The sequence below is a fragment of the Rhinopithecus roxellana genome, chromosome 13 (genome assembly GCF_007565055.1).
Source record: "Rhinopithecus roxellana isolate Shanxi Qingling chromosome 13, ASM756505v1, whole genome shotgun sequence".
Classification (NCBI taxonomy): Eukaryota; Metazoa; Chordata; class Mammalia; order Primates; family Cercopithecidae; genus Rhinopithecus; species Rhinopithecus roxellana.
In genome coordinates, this window is record NC_044561.1 from 125,085,499 (window position 1) to 125,100,635 (window position 15,137).

Consider the following 15,137-nt stretch of genomic DNA (forward strand, 5'->3'; position numbering starts at 1 on the left):
CATGAAGCCCTTTAGTCACAGAAAAGGAAGCTGTATCCCAGAAAAATGACTTTCCCTACTACTTACCAAGTCAGCAACAGAGCTGAGACTGGACTCTCTCACACTGCTCTTCCTAAAGAAAACCAAAATGTAAGCAAAGATGGCATTCTCTGAATAAGCCAAAAAACTGAATTATACTCAAGTTCTTTAAATTCATAGACAGCGGCCGGGCACAGTGGCTCATGCCTGTAATTCCAGCACTTTGGGAGGCCAAGGCGGGTGGATCACAAGGTCAGGAGTTCAAGACCAGCCTGGCCGACATGGCGAAACCCTGTCTCTACTAAAGATACAAAAAATTAGCCAGGCGTGGTGGCATGCGCCTGTAATTCCAGCTACTCAGGAGGCTAAGGCAGGAGAATCGCTTAAACTTGGGAGGCGGAGGTTGCAGTGAACCGAGATCACGCCATGCACTCCAGCCTGGGCGGCAGGGTGAGAATCTGTTTCAAAAAAGAAAAATTTAGAGAGCAGAGGAGCAAAGATACAGAGCTAAAGGTGATCCAGCTATAAAAACCTGACTTCTGGAACGAAGCACTAAAGAAAGTGTGAACAGTACCAAAGTCATAACTGCTGTTTGAGAACAGATGTTCAAATGTGGGAAATATTCAAAGTAAGTTCCAAAAAAATAAACTAGCTTATAATTCTATAAAAAGTTTATTTCAGAAATCACATACCTTTAAAAAAAATAACACAGAGGGTATAAGTTTGTATCCTGACCAGATATTATTCATTATTTGAACGGCAGAGTGTTGTGTGGTACAATTAACGAGATGCAGATGCTAAGTCCATACAACATTCCTGGCATTTACACCAGGCTCATGAGACAGTGACCTCTGAAAAGCGAAAAAAAACCAAAAACAAACAAACAAAACACAAAAAACAAACCCACAGAAAACACGTAAAAAAAAAACCCAACCAAACAAAACACAAGAAAACCCACAGAAAACACCCAAAAACCAAAAAAAACAGCTAATTCTGAAACATATAAAACTATCTTGATCTTTTAAATACAGGTCCTGAAATGACAGATCCATTGCTGAGACGATTCCAAAACCTGTAAAACATGGGCATTATTTTAATTTATGAACAACTGAAAAGGTTCAATGGCGTGCCGTGTGGTCATTTCACTATGTGAGTCAAAGCAGAAGAACAGGGAAACGTTAAATCTCTGCTTTACAGTTTAATAGGTCGAAAGCAAAAGGAAAGTCTAAAAAAAGAACTGGGGAGGTTTGGTTGGTAATGCTTTTGGTAGAACTGGTTATCCTTGTTCCTATTTAGTAGGTGTCTTTTAGTCTTACGAGAGTAGCACCCACAGATGGCCAAGTTCAAATATCAGAATCAGGATGCAAAATACAACTGGAAATTTACACTACTCACTATGTACCAAAAAATATGACTCTTTGGAAATCTGAGCTAAAACCCTGTGATGTAACATGTTAAGATGCTTAAGACAATTTTACAGATCAAGGAGTTAAAATGATCCTCAAGGATGACTAAAGCAGAATTTTTACACAAACAACTTCAATAACTTCCTATAATGGGGCCAGGCGTGGTGGCTCACACCTGTAATCCTAGCACTTTGGGAGGCTGAGGTGGGCGGATCACCTGAGGTTGGGAGTTCGAGACCAGCCTGACCGACATGGAGAAACCGTCTCTACTAAGAAAAATACAAAATTAGCCAGGCATGGTGGCACATGCCTGTAATCCCAGCTACTCAGGAGACTGAGGCAGGAGAATCGCTTGAACCCAGGTGGCGGCGGTTGTGGTGAGCCGAGATCTCGCCACTGCACTACAGCGTGGGCAACAAGAGCAAAACTCCGTCTCAGAAACAAGACAAAACAAAACTTCCTGTAACACGAAGCAAATTACTTTTACTTCAATCTATTCACTATTTTTATCAAATGATCCCAGATTATATTTCTAGGTACTCCTATGCAGATCATAAGGTATTTGTTTTTTGGGATAAATATAAAGCAAAGTTTATGTTTGTACGAGGGGAGTTCAGAGTTCTCTGATTCTGCTAGTGCTGAATCCAGAGAAGTACTGTCATATTCTAAAAAGTTTCCAGAAGGCCAAGAAGGCCAGGTGCAGTGGCTCACACCTATAATCCCAACACTTTGGGAGGCTGAGGTGGGCGGATCATGAGGTCAGGAGATCGAGATCATCCTGGCTAACATGGTGAAACCCCGGCTCTACTAAAAATAAAAATAAAAAAATCGGCTGGGCGTGGTGGTGGGCACCAGTAGATCCAGCTACTCGGGAGGCTGAGGCAGGAGAATGGTGTGAAACTGGGAGGCGGAGCTTGCAGTTAGCTGAGATCACCACACGGCACTCCAACCTAGGTGACAGAGCAAAACTCCGTCTCAATTAAAAAAAAAAAAAAATTCAAGAAAAAGAAAACTTGTATCAATTGGTTAACTGCCTAAATCTTCTGAGAATGCAGTTACTATGTGCCCCCATGATGAGAAGTTAGTTCATGCTGAAGAGAAATGAAGATTTAAAACCACCTAAGAATGCAGTCAATCGATACTAATCATTTGTGAAGACAGGCAACACCTGAGAGCAATAGGAAGCTGACCTAATTTGATTAGATCGGATATATTTTCAATGGTTTCTCATCAAATCATAATCTTAACAGAAATACAGTTACTGAAGACAAGTATTGCAGATATTTCAGGATAATGTGGTGAGTATGTGGAAAGATACTGTTCCTATAAACTGTCAGGAAAAACTGGCCATTAATTTTATTGAAGTGAAAAATATATAACACTAAAGTTGCAGATCTGAGCTTTATTATCAGAATAACATCATTTCCGGATAGAATTGAGGGATTCTTGAAAATGCTTTTGATATGGCATAAAACTCTGGAGTCTCAGAGCTGCGCGCCTACTGACCTGTTCAAATGTATCTGGAGTGGAACTACACAGAGGGTCTAGCAGAACAAGCAAGAAAGCTGACAAAAGAACCCAATGGAAATTCCTCACGACAAAAGCACTTTAATACCCTATCCTTCTTCCTTCAAGAGATCAAAAGAAACGGCAAGTCCTGTATTTACAAAACTGATGAAAATCACACTGCAATAATCAGTGAATGTAGAACTGCACAGATCTGTTTCCAGCTTTTTCCACCATGATTGTACATCAAGGTAAAAAAAGATTCTTTTATACAAATCCAAGAAAGATGTGGACAGAGGTGGTAGCAAAACTGCCAAGGATGGTGCACTGACTTACGACTGCAGCTGAGACAGGACGTGGGGGAGGGCAGAGTCCTCGAGAAAGAACCCCATGGAGAGGGTGGCTCAATCGGTGGTTGATCTCCGGTACCAAAACCGCGCTCTGAAGTCATCGCTGCACGTCATGAACCCGGGGTTGGTGGGGGAGTGCACGATGCAGCGTACAATGTTGTTGTGCCCCAATGAGAGCAGGTTTCTCCGCTCAGCTGTTCTCGAGTCCCAGCAGCAAAGACTGATCGTCCTCTCATCGGGCAGCAACACATAGTCCTCAGTGTGGTTAAACACAGCCTGCGTTCGGTGCACCTGCCGTCCACTTAAACCCGCGCCTGCCACAGAGACCAAGAGGGATAGCTTTCTAAGTTCACATCTTAGACTGTCAGAACGTTCTAGCATTCAATGTAAAAGCATTTTAAACCTGTTGAAGTGATACACCTTGTACACTTTCAGAAACTCTAAAAAAGTACAAAAAAGAAAATCAAACCAGGCACAGCAGCTCACGTCTATAATCCCAGTACTCTGGGAGGCTGCAGAAGGAGGGCTGCCTGAGCCCAGGAGTTCAAGACCAGCCTCGGCAACAGACAACAGAGCAAGAGCAAGACTGTATCAGGGAAAAAAAAAAAAAAGAGAGAGAGAGAGACCACCAGATCACCTGAAGCAATACTGTTACTGTCCTAACGTACTTTGAGGCTTAAAAATACATATAAAATTGGTGCCACTATATTTTTCTATTATAGTTTTAAACCAACTTTATGTTTAGTACATTTTTCCATGTTTTTTTTTTCACTAGATGCAAAGTGCCTCATGTTTAGAAGCCCCATTACTTATTTAACAATTCTTTTGTGTGTGTGTGTGTGTGTGTGTTTTTAGGCAGAGTCACTCTGTCACCAGGCTGGAGTGCAGTGGTGTGATCTCGGCTCACTGCAACCTCCGCCTCCTGGGTTCAAGCAATTCTCCCGCCTCAGCCTCCCAAGTAGCCTCCCAAGTAGCTGGGACTATAGGTGCCTGCCACCACACCAAGCCAATTTTTGCATTTTTAGTAGAGACAGGGTTTCACCAAGTTGGCCAGGATGGTCTTGATCTCTTGACCTCGTGATCCACGTGCCTCAGCCTCCCAAAGTGCTGGGATTACAGGCGTGAGCCACTGCACCTGGCCTATTTAACAATTATTTTACTTCCTGTCATTTAGTTTATATCAATTATAAGTAATGTTGTAATGAATATCCTTTGTACAGAAAGCTTTATTTCCTTAGGAGTAAATTCCTAGAAACAGAATTACTGAGACAAAGTATATGAATATCGGCTTTCCAAAAGGAAGCCTTTTTATGACTATAAATTACATATTTTAATGTTTAAACTACCAAATAAAGTATAAAAAGGAAAATAAAAACTGCTTGATAATTGCACCCATCCAAGGAAACAGTCAATACTTTGGTGAATACCCTTTAGAAATATCTAAGTATTATGTGCTCACTTGTAAATTCTCTTTTTTTTTTTTTTGAGATAGAGTCTCACTCTGTTGCCCAGGCTGGAGTACAATGGTGTGATCTCGGCTCATTGCAATCTCCGCCTCTCGAGTTCAAGAGATCTCCTGCCTCAGCCTCCTGAGTACCTGGTTATAGGCATGCGCCACCACACAAAACTAATGTTTGTATTTTTAGTAGAGACGGGGTTTCGCCATGTTGGCCAGGCTGCTGGTCTCAAAGTCCTGACCTCAGATGATCTGCCCACCTCGGGCTCCCAAAGTGCTGGGATTACAGGTGTGAGCCACATCCCCCGGTTTCATTTGTAACTTCTTTAAGTCAGAGCATTTGTCATATACTATTAATATTCAAGCATATGTAGTGCAGATCTGTAAAGACAGAATACAGCTTAGTGGATAAAAACACAAACTCTGTGGTCAGATGTGGGTTGAACACTTACTAGTGATGTGACCCTGGGCAAATTACTTAACATCCCTCAGCCTTAATTTTCTCATCTGTTCCACAGGGTAGTTCCAGAACCTACTCCATAAGGCTGAGGATAAGAATAAGAGAATGCACGGGAGGCTCTGGAGTATGAGTGCTCAGCCAATGTCAGCATGCATACTTATTTTTTTTTTTTTTTTTTTTTTTTGAGACGGAGTCTCGCTCTGTCGCCCAGGCTGGAGTGCAGTGGCCCGATCTCAGCTCACTGCAAGCTCCGCCTCCTGAGTTCACGCCATTCTCCTGCCTCAGCCTCCCGAGTAAGCTGGGACTACAGGCGCCCGCCACCTCGCCCGGCTAGTTTTTTGTATTTTTTAGTAGAGACAGGATTTCACCATGTTAGCCAGGATGGTCTCGATCTCCTGACCTCGTGATCCACCCGTCTCGGCCTCCCAAAGTGCTGGGATTACAGGCTTGAGCCACCGCGCCCGGCCATGCATACTTATTTTTAAAGGTGTACGTTGTCCATGGATGCGTAACAGATTTCCTCAATGCTTCTTATTGGACATCTATGCTGTTTCTAACTTTCAGCCACTCCAAATGATGTTGGGACACACAGTCTTTTATGGGCATGTGCCTGTTTGTCCAATTACCTCTTTAGGTTGAATTTCTAAGAGTAAATATAGTGGGTCAAAAAGCATGTATTTAAAATTTTGATATGATACCAAACTGTGCTGCAATATTTTACCAGCTGACTCTCTGACCAACCAAATATGATTTCCTCAAATCTGTATCAATAGTAGAATAATATAAATCTTTAAGACTCCTAAAATCTGATGAACAAAACCAGGTCCCCATATTCATTTATTGGGTCTGCAGCGAGGCTGGCCACCTTTTCTTATATTTCCTGACCATTTTTCTCTTCTGCAGTCCCCTGTCCTTTGGTTCCGTTTCTCTCGAGTTTGGACTCATCTTTTTCCTATTTGAGTTCTCTTCATAGATTAAGATATTAACTCAATGTCTAACATCTGTATATATGCTATGACTATTTTCCCCCAGTCCTGTATTTTAATTATTTATATTGTTTTTAATTTTTTGCATCTCAATTTCTAAAGTTTTCTTGATAGTTTTTCCCTTTTCATCATTTCAGAAACCCTTTGAATTCTAACTAATTATTATTATTATTCTTCTTCTTCTTTTTGAGATGGAGTCTCACTCTGTTGCCCAGGCTGGAGTGCAGTGGTGCGATGTTGGCTCACTGCAACCTTCACCTTGCAGGTTCAAGCTATTCTCCTGCCTCAGCCTCCTGAGTAGCTGGACTACAGGCGCCCGCCACCACGCCCAGCTAATTTTTGTATTTTTTGTAGACACGGTGTTTCACCATGTTGGCCAGGCTGGTCTCAAACTCCTGACCTTGTGATCCGCCTGCCTCGGCCTCCCAAAGTGCTGGGATTACAGGCGTGAGCCACCGTGCCCAGCCCAAATTCTAACTAATTATTAAAACTAGGAACAGAAATCTTAACATGCTGACATTGACAGGGGCTTGACCTGTGAAATGAGAAAAAAGGAAAAGGGGAATTTGCGCATAAATTCAGCATAATCACATTTTTGAAAAACCACACTGCTATTCCCCACTAAAACAAGCCAATCAACCTCATACTACTATAAAACATCCCAAACATTCCTAGAGCAAATATTTAAGCTCTTGTCAGTAGGCTGGTGTGTATCTGTCCAGATACAGCACACTCCTTAAAATAGTTATAACTTCTATAGGGGGAGTACTTTCACATTTACTCTGATCACTTTTGTATTTTCTTTTTGCAACAAACAGAACTATTACAAAGCAGTTCTTTATAATAAATACTTTTCAGAACAACTTTATACAAGTGTTTCATGAAGTCACCAATAATTACAATAAAAATGGCTCTTCCTAAGATTTGCTAGTTGTACCAGAAGTCAAAGAGAGATGGATGGGGAAGGGAACTTTGGTTACAATGAGACAAATCTAGGACAGGTTGTTATGCTGCCCCCTAGCGGGTCAGATGTCACTGACTCTTCAACGCAAACAACACAGTCCAGTACCTTCCAATACTGTTTTCTGTGATTTTTTTTGAGTTATGCTCATGCCTATTTTAGTGTATGATACAAACATATCTCACAATTGAGAAAACAATCAGAAATTTTCTGGAGGTTTTCTACCAAACAGTCTTTGCTGCTGCAAGGAACAGAAGACACAGTGTTTTAACATTCACTATCAAATAACCAGACTTGGGCCCTACTAGTGATAGGATCAATTTAAATAGATTTCATTATAAAAATACTCCACAGGCACTACTGTTACCAATGAGACCAACATACATGAATGAGAATTCAATGGATGCAATTTTTCTTCTGTCTGCTTAGCCTACTTTATATCTGCATTCAGAACTCACGTGGTTTCCTTTGGGGGCTAGCTCTGCTCACTTAGGAATGGGATAAGATCTTTCCTCTCAGCCATTCTTTCCCGAATGCATATATTAGTAATACTGAGATCTAATTGGAAACTTTTCTCTGGACTGCTTTCACTTTTCTGTGGAAAGAGGGCAGGTCAGTCTACAAATGGATCACCAGGTTCTCAAATGTTACTTGCATGGAATCCAGACCTAGTCCACAGTGTGAGGTGCTCAGAAAAGCAAAGAAAGCACCGTTCTATTTCCAGCTCTGTCACTTACGAACTATAGCCTTGGCTAAACGACTTAACCTTTAAGTCTTGGTTTCCTCTTATCTAAGAAAGGGATAACATCTGCCTTGCTCCATGCATAGACTTACTGTGTTGCTCTATCGTGAGGTCCTAAAAGAGAGTTCTGGAAAGTGTGAACACTCCAGAAATGTTAAGTACCATCAACTTCTCACTTACCTGTGTATCTGACCAGTGTTCGTCCTGTTGATATTTCCCAAAGTTTAGCTACAGAGTCTTTTCCACTTGAGAGAATGTATTTAGAATTTTTGGAAAAAATGGCAGAACAAACTTCAGCACCGTCGTGTGCCTTCTCAAAAGTTGTGATGCATCGATTTGAAACACCATCCCATAATTTGATGCAGCCGTCCTTGCTTCCAGTTACGTACATATTGGCACTAGAATTGTAATTAACGGAACATATAGCATCGGTGTGTTGATCTTGAGGATTGCAAGAGACAAAACATTGAAAGGTGTTGATATCATAAAGGCGAAGAGTAGGATGCTGAGTTCCGACAAGTATAAAGTCTCCAGAAGGATGAAAAGAGATGGAGCGTAACATTTCAGCTTCCTGTTAGGACAGAGACATCAACACAAGTGACCAACTGGTGAACAATTAAATCCAGAGGAAATGTGGAAAATATCTGGCTGATGAAAAGAATCCATAAAACAATTATTAGATATTACACAGGTATCATAAGAAAAAAAGTGCTTTCTGGAATACATGAAAGTATTTTTTGAATAGATTTCCAAAACTAAATATTTACTGGTTATATTATTCCAAAAACTACAGAAGTGAGCTTCATTATTTACAAATGAACACTGAGTAACACTCCACTAAGGATGGAGTATTATCAGACAATGACACATTCATGCATGGTTACTGAAGTACAACTTGTACCTAAGAGCTTCTTTAATTTGCTCTAGGGCTGCAAATATTGAGTAAAAAATTAAGTTTTTATTATTTTTTGTTATTATTTATTATTTAAGTTATTATTATTTTTTGCAGACAGGGTCTTGCACTGTCGCCCAGGCAGACCATGCAGTGGCACGGTCACAGCTCACTGCATGCTCAACTTCCTGGGCTCAAATGATCATTCTTGCCTCCACCTCCTGAGTAGCTGGGACCATAGGCACGTGCCACCGTGCCCAGCTGATTAAAATAGTTTTTTTGAAGAGATGAGGTCTCACTGCATTGCTCAGGCTGATCTTACACTTCTGGGCTCAAGTGATCCTCCCACTTTGGCTTCTCAAAGTGCTGGGATTACAGACATGAGCCACTGTAACCAGCCTACTTTAATTATCAAACAGACAGAAGCCACAACTAAAACATTAGTATTTCTGCAATGCATATTCAAAATAGGGTACCAAATGTCACCTTGCCAGGAAACACTTAATACTTTCAACTGAATTTTTTTTTTTATTCCTCTAAGTTATACATTAGTGAAGCTGGTCATGTTTTGTTTATAACAGGGATCTGCAACCTTTAAAGAGTGATACGGATTCCAAAACCTCCAAAGGGTCAGATTATAAACTCTGACCAGCCAGAGGGAGCAGGTACATGACAGCATGTGACCTATGTGCCAACAAAATCTGATCCACCTGCCATCTGGCATGCATCCTGGTCTGTACTCGTCTCACAGGATGATCACCGAGACTACTTTTACAACGAGAATAGTCGTACAACAGCTCATTGTATTTAAGAAAAAATGTAAAGCTCCTTTCCAAAGATTCCTACCTGAATGTATTTGAAGGCTCTTTTTGCTGATGGTTTGGAATAATCAAATAATTTAAGGGTATAATCCCTTGAACCAGAAGCCAGGATCTGTTCTGTGGGGTGGAAAGCGAGGCACGTGACTTCATCCACATGGTCATAAAGAGTTCGAATCACTGGGTGGTTTTCCATATTTTGTTGTGCGGTCTCATTCATCATGACCTAGACCAACAAGAAGAGATGCTCAAGGTACAGAATGTGTCTGAATCTAAGTACACAATCCACAACTGTAGCAAACTAAAGCTGGTTTGAACCATACTCTCATTTTTCCAAAAATGAAAAACAGAAGGCAATCAGTAAGTATGTGACTGGAATTTTTACCTCTATTGGCATGGCACTTTTGGCCAACATCCTCTCTGTGTCAAGTATCTTTATTGAAGCATCAGCAGACCCAGTAGCTATTAACTGTCCATCTCTACTATAGGTAGCTACACGGCATGGTCCTTTATGTGATGTGACATAGCATGTTTCATATTCAGAAGCCTCTGGGGACATAGTCTGAACATCTGCATCAAATTCCAGGTCAATTCCTGTGCCAGGGGCAACAGTATCTGAACGACCAATTGCATACTGAACTGCAGTGTCATCATTTTCCATTCCTGAAAGAAATCAAAATGAAAGGCGTAACAAAACAAGTGTGTTTTTTAAAAGGCCAAGATAAAATTCTAGATCCAATCTGGAAAGATGCTCACCAGCATCAACTTCCTATTTCTTGGAGTCGCGTGACACCTAATGCTTTACAAAACTGTGTATTTTGCGCATGCTATTCAAAGTTCATCACGCTGTGAGGCCACATGGGTTGCTGGAAGTTAGGCTCCAACAGACAAAGTCATTTTCCCAGGTTCTTGCCTCCAGAGTTTACTACTTTATCTACAACTACAGAAACTCAAAAAATAGCAGTTCTGTAGTTAAATTATCCATTTTTTCATTCCAAATTTTAATATTTTTAGGGTTGAGATGTATCAGCAGCTCTGATGCTCATTAAGTTAGCTACATTGTTAACATGAATGCTACTGAAATGTTTTTGAAAGTTGATATTTTAAAAAAAGGTTTAGCAAGAGTATGCATTTAAAATGTATAAATAACTTGACAAATCAAATAATATGTTGATTAGTAGAGGAAAAATTAACACTACGGATCAACAAGAAAATAAAAATGACCTTGAATTTTACCACCCAGAGATAATAACTGTTAACGTATTGGTATAAATTCTTAGGGATCCTTCCTCATGCACAGCTGTTTTATTTTTCGAAACAGTAATAGAGAAATGCTGTGTAACATGTTGTGACTCACTTGTTCATTTAATCAAGCAGAGCAAAAGTGTATCTTGGCTAATAAATATTCATCTATATAATTATGTTGTAGTATTCAATTTTATCGATATTGAAAAATTTACAGCTAATTCCATGTTGTTGGGCATTGCAGTTTGTCCATTTTATTTCCCCAGGAGAAATGCTCACAACTGGCACTGCAAAGTCAAAGGGTATTAACCTGTTTGGTAATTCAATATTTTATTGAGTGCTTTCTATTTTTAGCCAGGTAGGCTCCAGGATATACTGCTGAATAATACAAGGTCCTGATCTTTACTGAACTTGTAGTCTTTTTTGACAAGGGGGCAGTAGGTGGGAAGTGGGGAGGTAAGGATCACACGGGAAATGATCCAAATGATAAAAGGAAATTTCAAAATGACTGTTATAAAACAAATGGGACGGCTATGGCAAGGTAACCGGGAAAATGCAGGAAAGGGTCGGATTATTTTAGGAGGGGTTAAGAGAACTCAGAGGACATCTGATGTAAAATCTGAAGGAAGTCAGTAATATGACAGAGTGTTCCAGATAATGTGTACCAAGACCCTCAGGCCAGAACCAGCTTAAGGTCTTCATAATCTGAACTTTGCTTACCCCTTACTTACTGAGCTACTTCCTGAACTCACGATGAACTACTTACTTACTGAAGTACCCGGCACGTACTAGGCACTAAAACGAAACAAGAATAATCTTGAAAAATTCTGCCATATGCAAACATCTAAAACCTTGCCATGGGACGTATGGAATTGTGTTCACAATCTACCTAGTTTGATGAGATGCAGGAGCTGCTCCGAGGGTGCACAGACAGACTGAGGCTTGATTTCATTGATGAGGCCATTGGCGATGCTGATGTAGCCGTCATAGAGCAGCTGGCTAATGATCAGCTTGTACAGCTGCTGGCGGTCCTTCAAGCCCACTTTGGTTCTGTACATCTTGGAGAAGAGGAAGACAGTTTCCCTGCCAGCTGCAAAAAGGGAAGACGGATGGTGAAGGGTAGAGGCTCTAGTAAGTCACAGAAGGAACATAGGACCCTTTGGTCAGGCTGAATCTTGCAGGACTCAAATCCCATCTCTACCAGCTGCATGATGTTTGGTCGGTGACCTCATTTCTCTTAAGCCTCAGGTTCTTCAGCTGTTACGTTACTGGAAGTTAAACAAGGTGGTGCATATAGAGCCCTGAGCACAGTGCCTGGCATACAGAAATTATTCAGGTCATGTTAGCCAATATTTACAGTACAATCCCTCATCGACTTTTCTTCCCCCACCAAACTACCTACCTATGATTTTTGTTCTTTATTGCTATCCCAGAATCTTCCATTTCTTTTGTTAATTAAACACTGACTAGCACCTGCAACATGCAAGCTAGCTGCTATTTTGTCAAGGCCTAGACTGCTGGTTCCACTAGCTGAGCTGTATGTTTACTAACATCTTTTATATTCATTCTCAAAACCTGTTTTAAGGCAACTGAGCTTGTGACTGTAATTATATAATCTAATTAGTAAATCAAAATATGAAGAAAAAAAGCAACTGTATTATAAAAACTCAACAGTTAAATGCGTTAGAAAGGCTCGAAGGTGAGCTGCCCAATAAAATCCTGCCAATCAAGGTCAAAACAACAAAAATGAAAAAAGCAGTAAAGATCTGGAAGGACTGTACATGCACTGATTTACAAGTGTCTAAGTTTCCCTTCAGTCTTAAGAGACAAAAAAACTAAATGGTTTCTGGCTTATTCAAAAAAGAACTCCAACTGTTGAACATGATAATCTGCTTACTAAAAATCAATGCCTTTATGTATGTGTATGTTTGAACCAATATTAAAAGGCTACAGGTGTCTGGGGACAGCAATAAAGAATAAAAGTGACTTCAGAGCCTGATTTCTTTTTTCTTTTTTTTCTTTTTGAGATGGAGTCTCGTTCTGTCGCCCAGGCTGGAGGGCAGTGGCCCAGTCTCGGCTCACTGCAACCTCCGCCTCCCAGGTTCAAGCTATTCTCCTGCCTCAGCCTCCCAAGTAGCTGGGACTACAGGCACGTGCCACCATGCCTGGCTAATTTCCATATTTTTAGTAGAGACGGAGTTTCACCTTATTGGCCAGGCTGGTCTTGAACTCCTGACCTTGTGATCTGCCTGCCTCGGCCTCCCAAAGTGCTGGGATTATAGGCATGACCCACTGCACCCGGCCCAGAGTCTGATTTCTTATACACTGTACGACACTGATGGTGTTAATAATAATCAATAACATTAAGCACTTCCTGCATGCCAGATACCGTCATGCTAAGTACTTTGTAAGCATCAGTTCACTGAATAAAACCATTCAATGTATTCAAGTATATGAAGTAGTATATGAACATAATAAGTCTATGCTTGAGTAGAAAATCCTGGGACACAATAAAGATGATGAAATGGGTTCAAGGAGGTCAGAACACCGACTCAAGGTAAAAAGCGGCTGAGTTACTTATCCAAGGTTAAAGCACACCAGAATTGCCAACTCCAGAGCCCTGAGCTTAACCACTGAAGGAGTTCAGGAAATGCCAGTCCAAAGCAAGATGCTTTGGGGGGCTGATTACTTTGAACTGAGGGCACCTGGAGAACAGTAGGCGGGAAGAGGCTTTCCCTACCTGCCTAAAGTCTGACCCTCCAAAAATACCTCAATTGTCACAAATCCTTATTAACCAGGGAAGATTCACTCATATGATAGGAACCAGGGAAGATTAACTCGGATCACGAGAGGAGATGAGAGGTTGACACCACCCAGAGGATCACCTATTCTGTCTGCATAACAAACTTGATTCACCATATATTTCCTCCGTTCACCCTCCCATAACTTGTTACAGCTGCTGCTTACCATCCTCCCACCCGCCCCCAACCCTCTATTCATTCCTTTCAGTAGCTCAGGATGCCATGTAGGCTTTAATCATCTGACTTCAACTTCTTAGTCTCGTATTTTGTGGGACTCCTGTACGTAATTAAATATCGTTTTTCTCCTATGGACAATGTTTAGTTACCCGAAAAAAATGGGAGATTCTTAAGTACCAACAAAGAATGAAAATCACAAGTGGGTAGCCTGGCAAAGAAAAGTTGATGAGAGATTCTACTGTTAATGTCGTGCTAATATGACTCGAATAATTTCCGTATGCCAGCTCAATGCTTTACATGCACATCCTGTTTACCCTGCAGTAATCTGTTAATTTGTCTTATGGTAATTTAACTCTTAGTCTTAATAAGGTACCTAGAAGGATGGAGGGAAGCCATTTTTGGCTCCCCTACACCACTATTCTATCTGGTCTCTTCACTTCTGAGCACATGTCGGGTGTACAAATACATATATACACACACACATTTGTGTATATATATATATGTATATATGTATGTGTATATATGTGTGTGTGTATGTATTTTTTAAAGTGGCCCAGTCCTAACTTCTCAACTCCCACAGAACGTTCACTCGCCAGGTAAACAGAAGCCTAATTATCCCCAATTTGCAGGTGAGCACACGGAGACACGAGGACAAGAACCCGATCCAGGACCCGTTACATCGCAGTTGGAAAGGCTAGAACACAGACGCCCCCTCACTATATGCGCCGCGACCGTCTGGATGCAGAGGCGAACTAAGGACTGGGTGGCAATGGAAGCGAGGCCCTTTGAGGAAGAGGAGGGGGTGCAGGCCAAGCCGGGCAACTTAGGAAGCACAAAGTAGAGGTGCATGCCACCTTGCTAACTCTCGACTCTTCCAGTCTCGCCCCAGTCGTTTCTGTGGTTTTCGCTAAAGGCCCCAGTCGACCGCACCAGCCACTCTCCCCGTGCCCCAGTACCAGCTGGTCCGGTTCTCTCGGTATCCCGCTCTCTCCTGGAAAAATGGAGGCGCGAATCCTGCCCAATCGACCGCTCCGAGCGCACATTCACTGCGCACGCTGAAAGGGCGCCAAGACGACCGCTGCGCTATCGATCGGTCGCACTCTCGCTTGCTTTTCTCGCCATCTTACTGGCACGTTCAAAAGGTTAGCTCACCCCCTCGGACTTTATCTCCAATGCGACAACCTTGACGTCAAGGGGCTGTTGCCTCACCGATAATGGCCGACCCAGGAGAGTACCCTGGGGCTGGCACTGCCACGGGTCTGGCTGGCCGTTGGCTCCGCCACTTCCGGGGTCTTAGGGAGCAAGTGCGCCTGCGCGCG

General features: G+C 41.7%; 1 protein-coding gene across 5 annotated transcripts; it reads right to left on the minus strand.

Annotated features, from left to right (window-relative positions):
• Positions 1 to 676: 676 nt before the first annotated feature.
• On the minus strand, positions 677 to 15,105 carry CSTF1 (cleavage stimulation factor subunit 1). 5 transcript variants are annotated; one of them, XR_747212.2, is made up of 7 exons: positions 14,775 to 15,093; positions 11,730 to 11,930; positions 9,981 to 10,258; positions 9,624 to 9,821; positions 8,066 to 8,456; positions 3,267 to 3,594; positions 677 to 1,090 (listed from the first exon to the last, which is right to left on the minus strand). XR_747212.2 is itself a non-coding variant. In XM_030913959.1 (6 exons), exons 2-6 carry the CDS (start codon positions 11,896 to 11,898, stop codon positions 3,335 to 3,337), a joined length of 1,296 nt encoding a protein of 431 aa, XP_030769819.1. In that variant the 5' UTR covers positions 11,899 to 11,930; positions 14,971 to 15,105; the 3' UTR covers positions 2,807 to 3,334. The 5 variants fall into 5 exon arrangements, 4 of the variants coding, with proteins under 4 accessions (XP_030769819.1, XP_030769820.1, XP_010354994.1 ...); XM_030913959.1 differs by lacking the exon at positions 677 to 1,090 and having other exon boundaries at positions 2,807 to 3,594; positions 14,971 to 15,105; XM_030913960.1 differs by lacking the exon at positions 677 to 1,090 and having other exon boundaries at positions 2,807 to 3,594; positions 15,028 to 15,100.
• Positions 15,106 to 15,137: the final 32 nt, after the last annotated feature.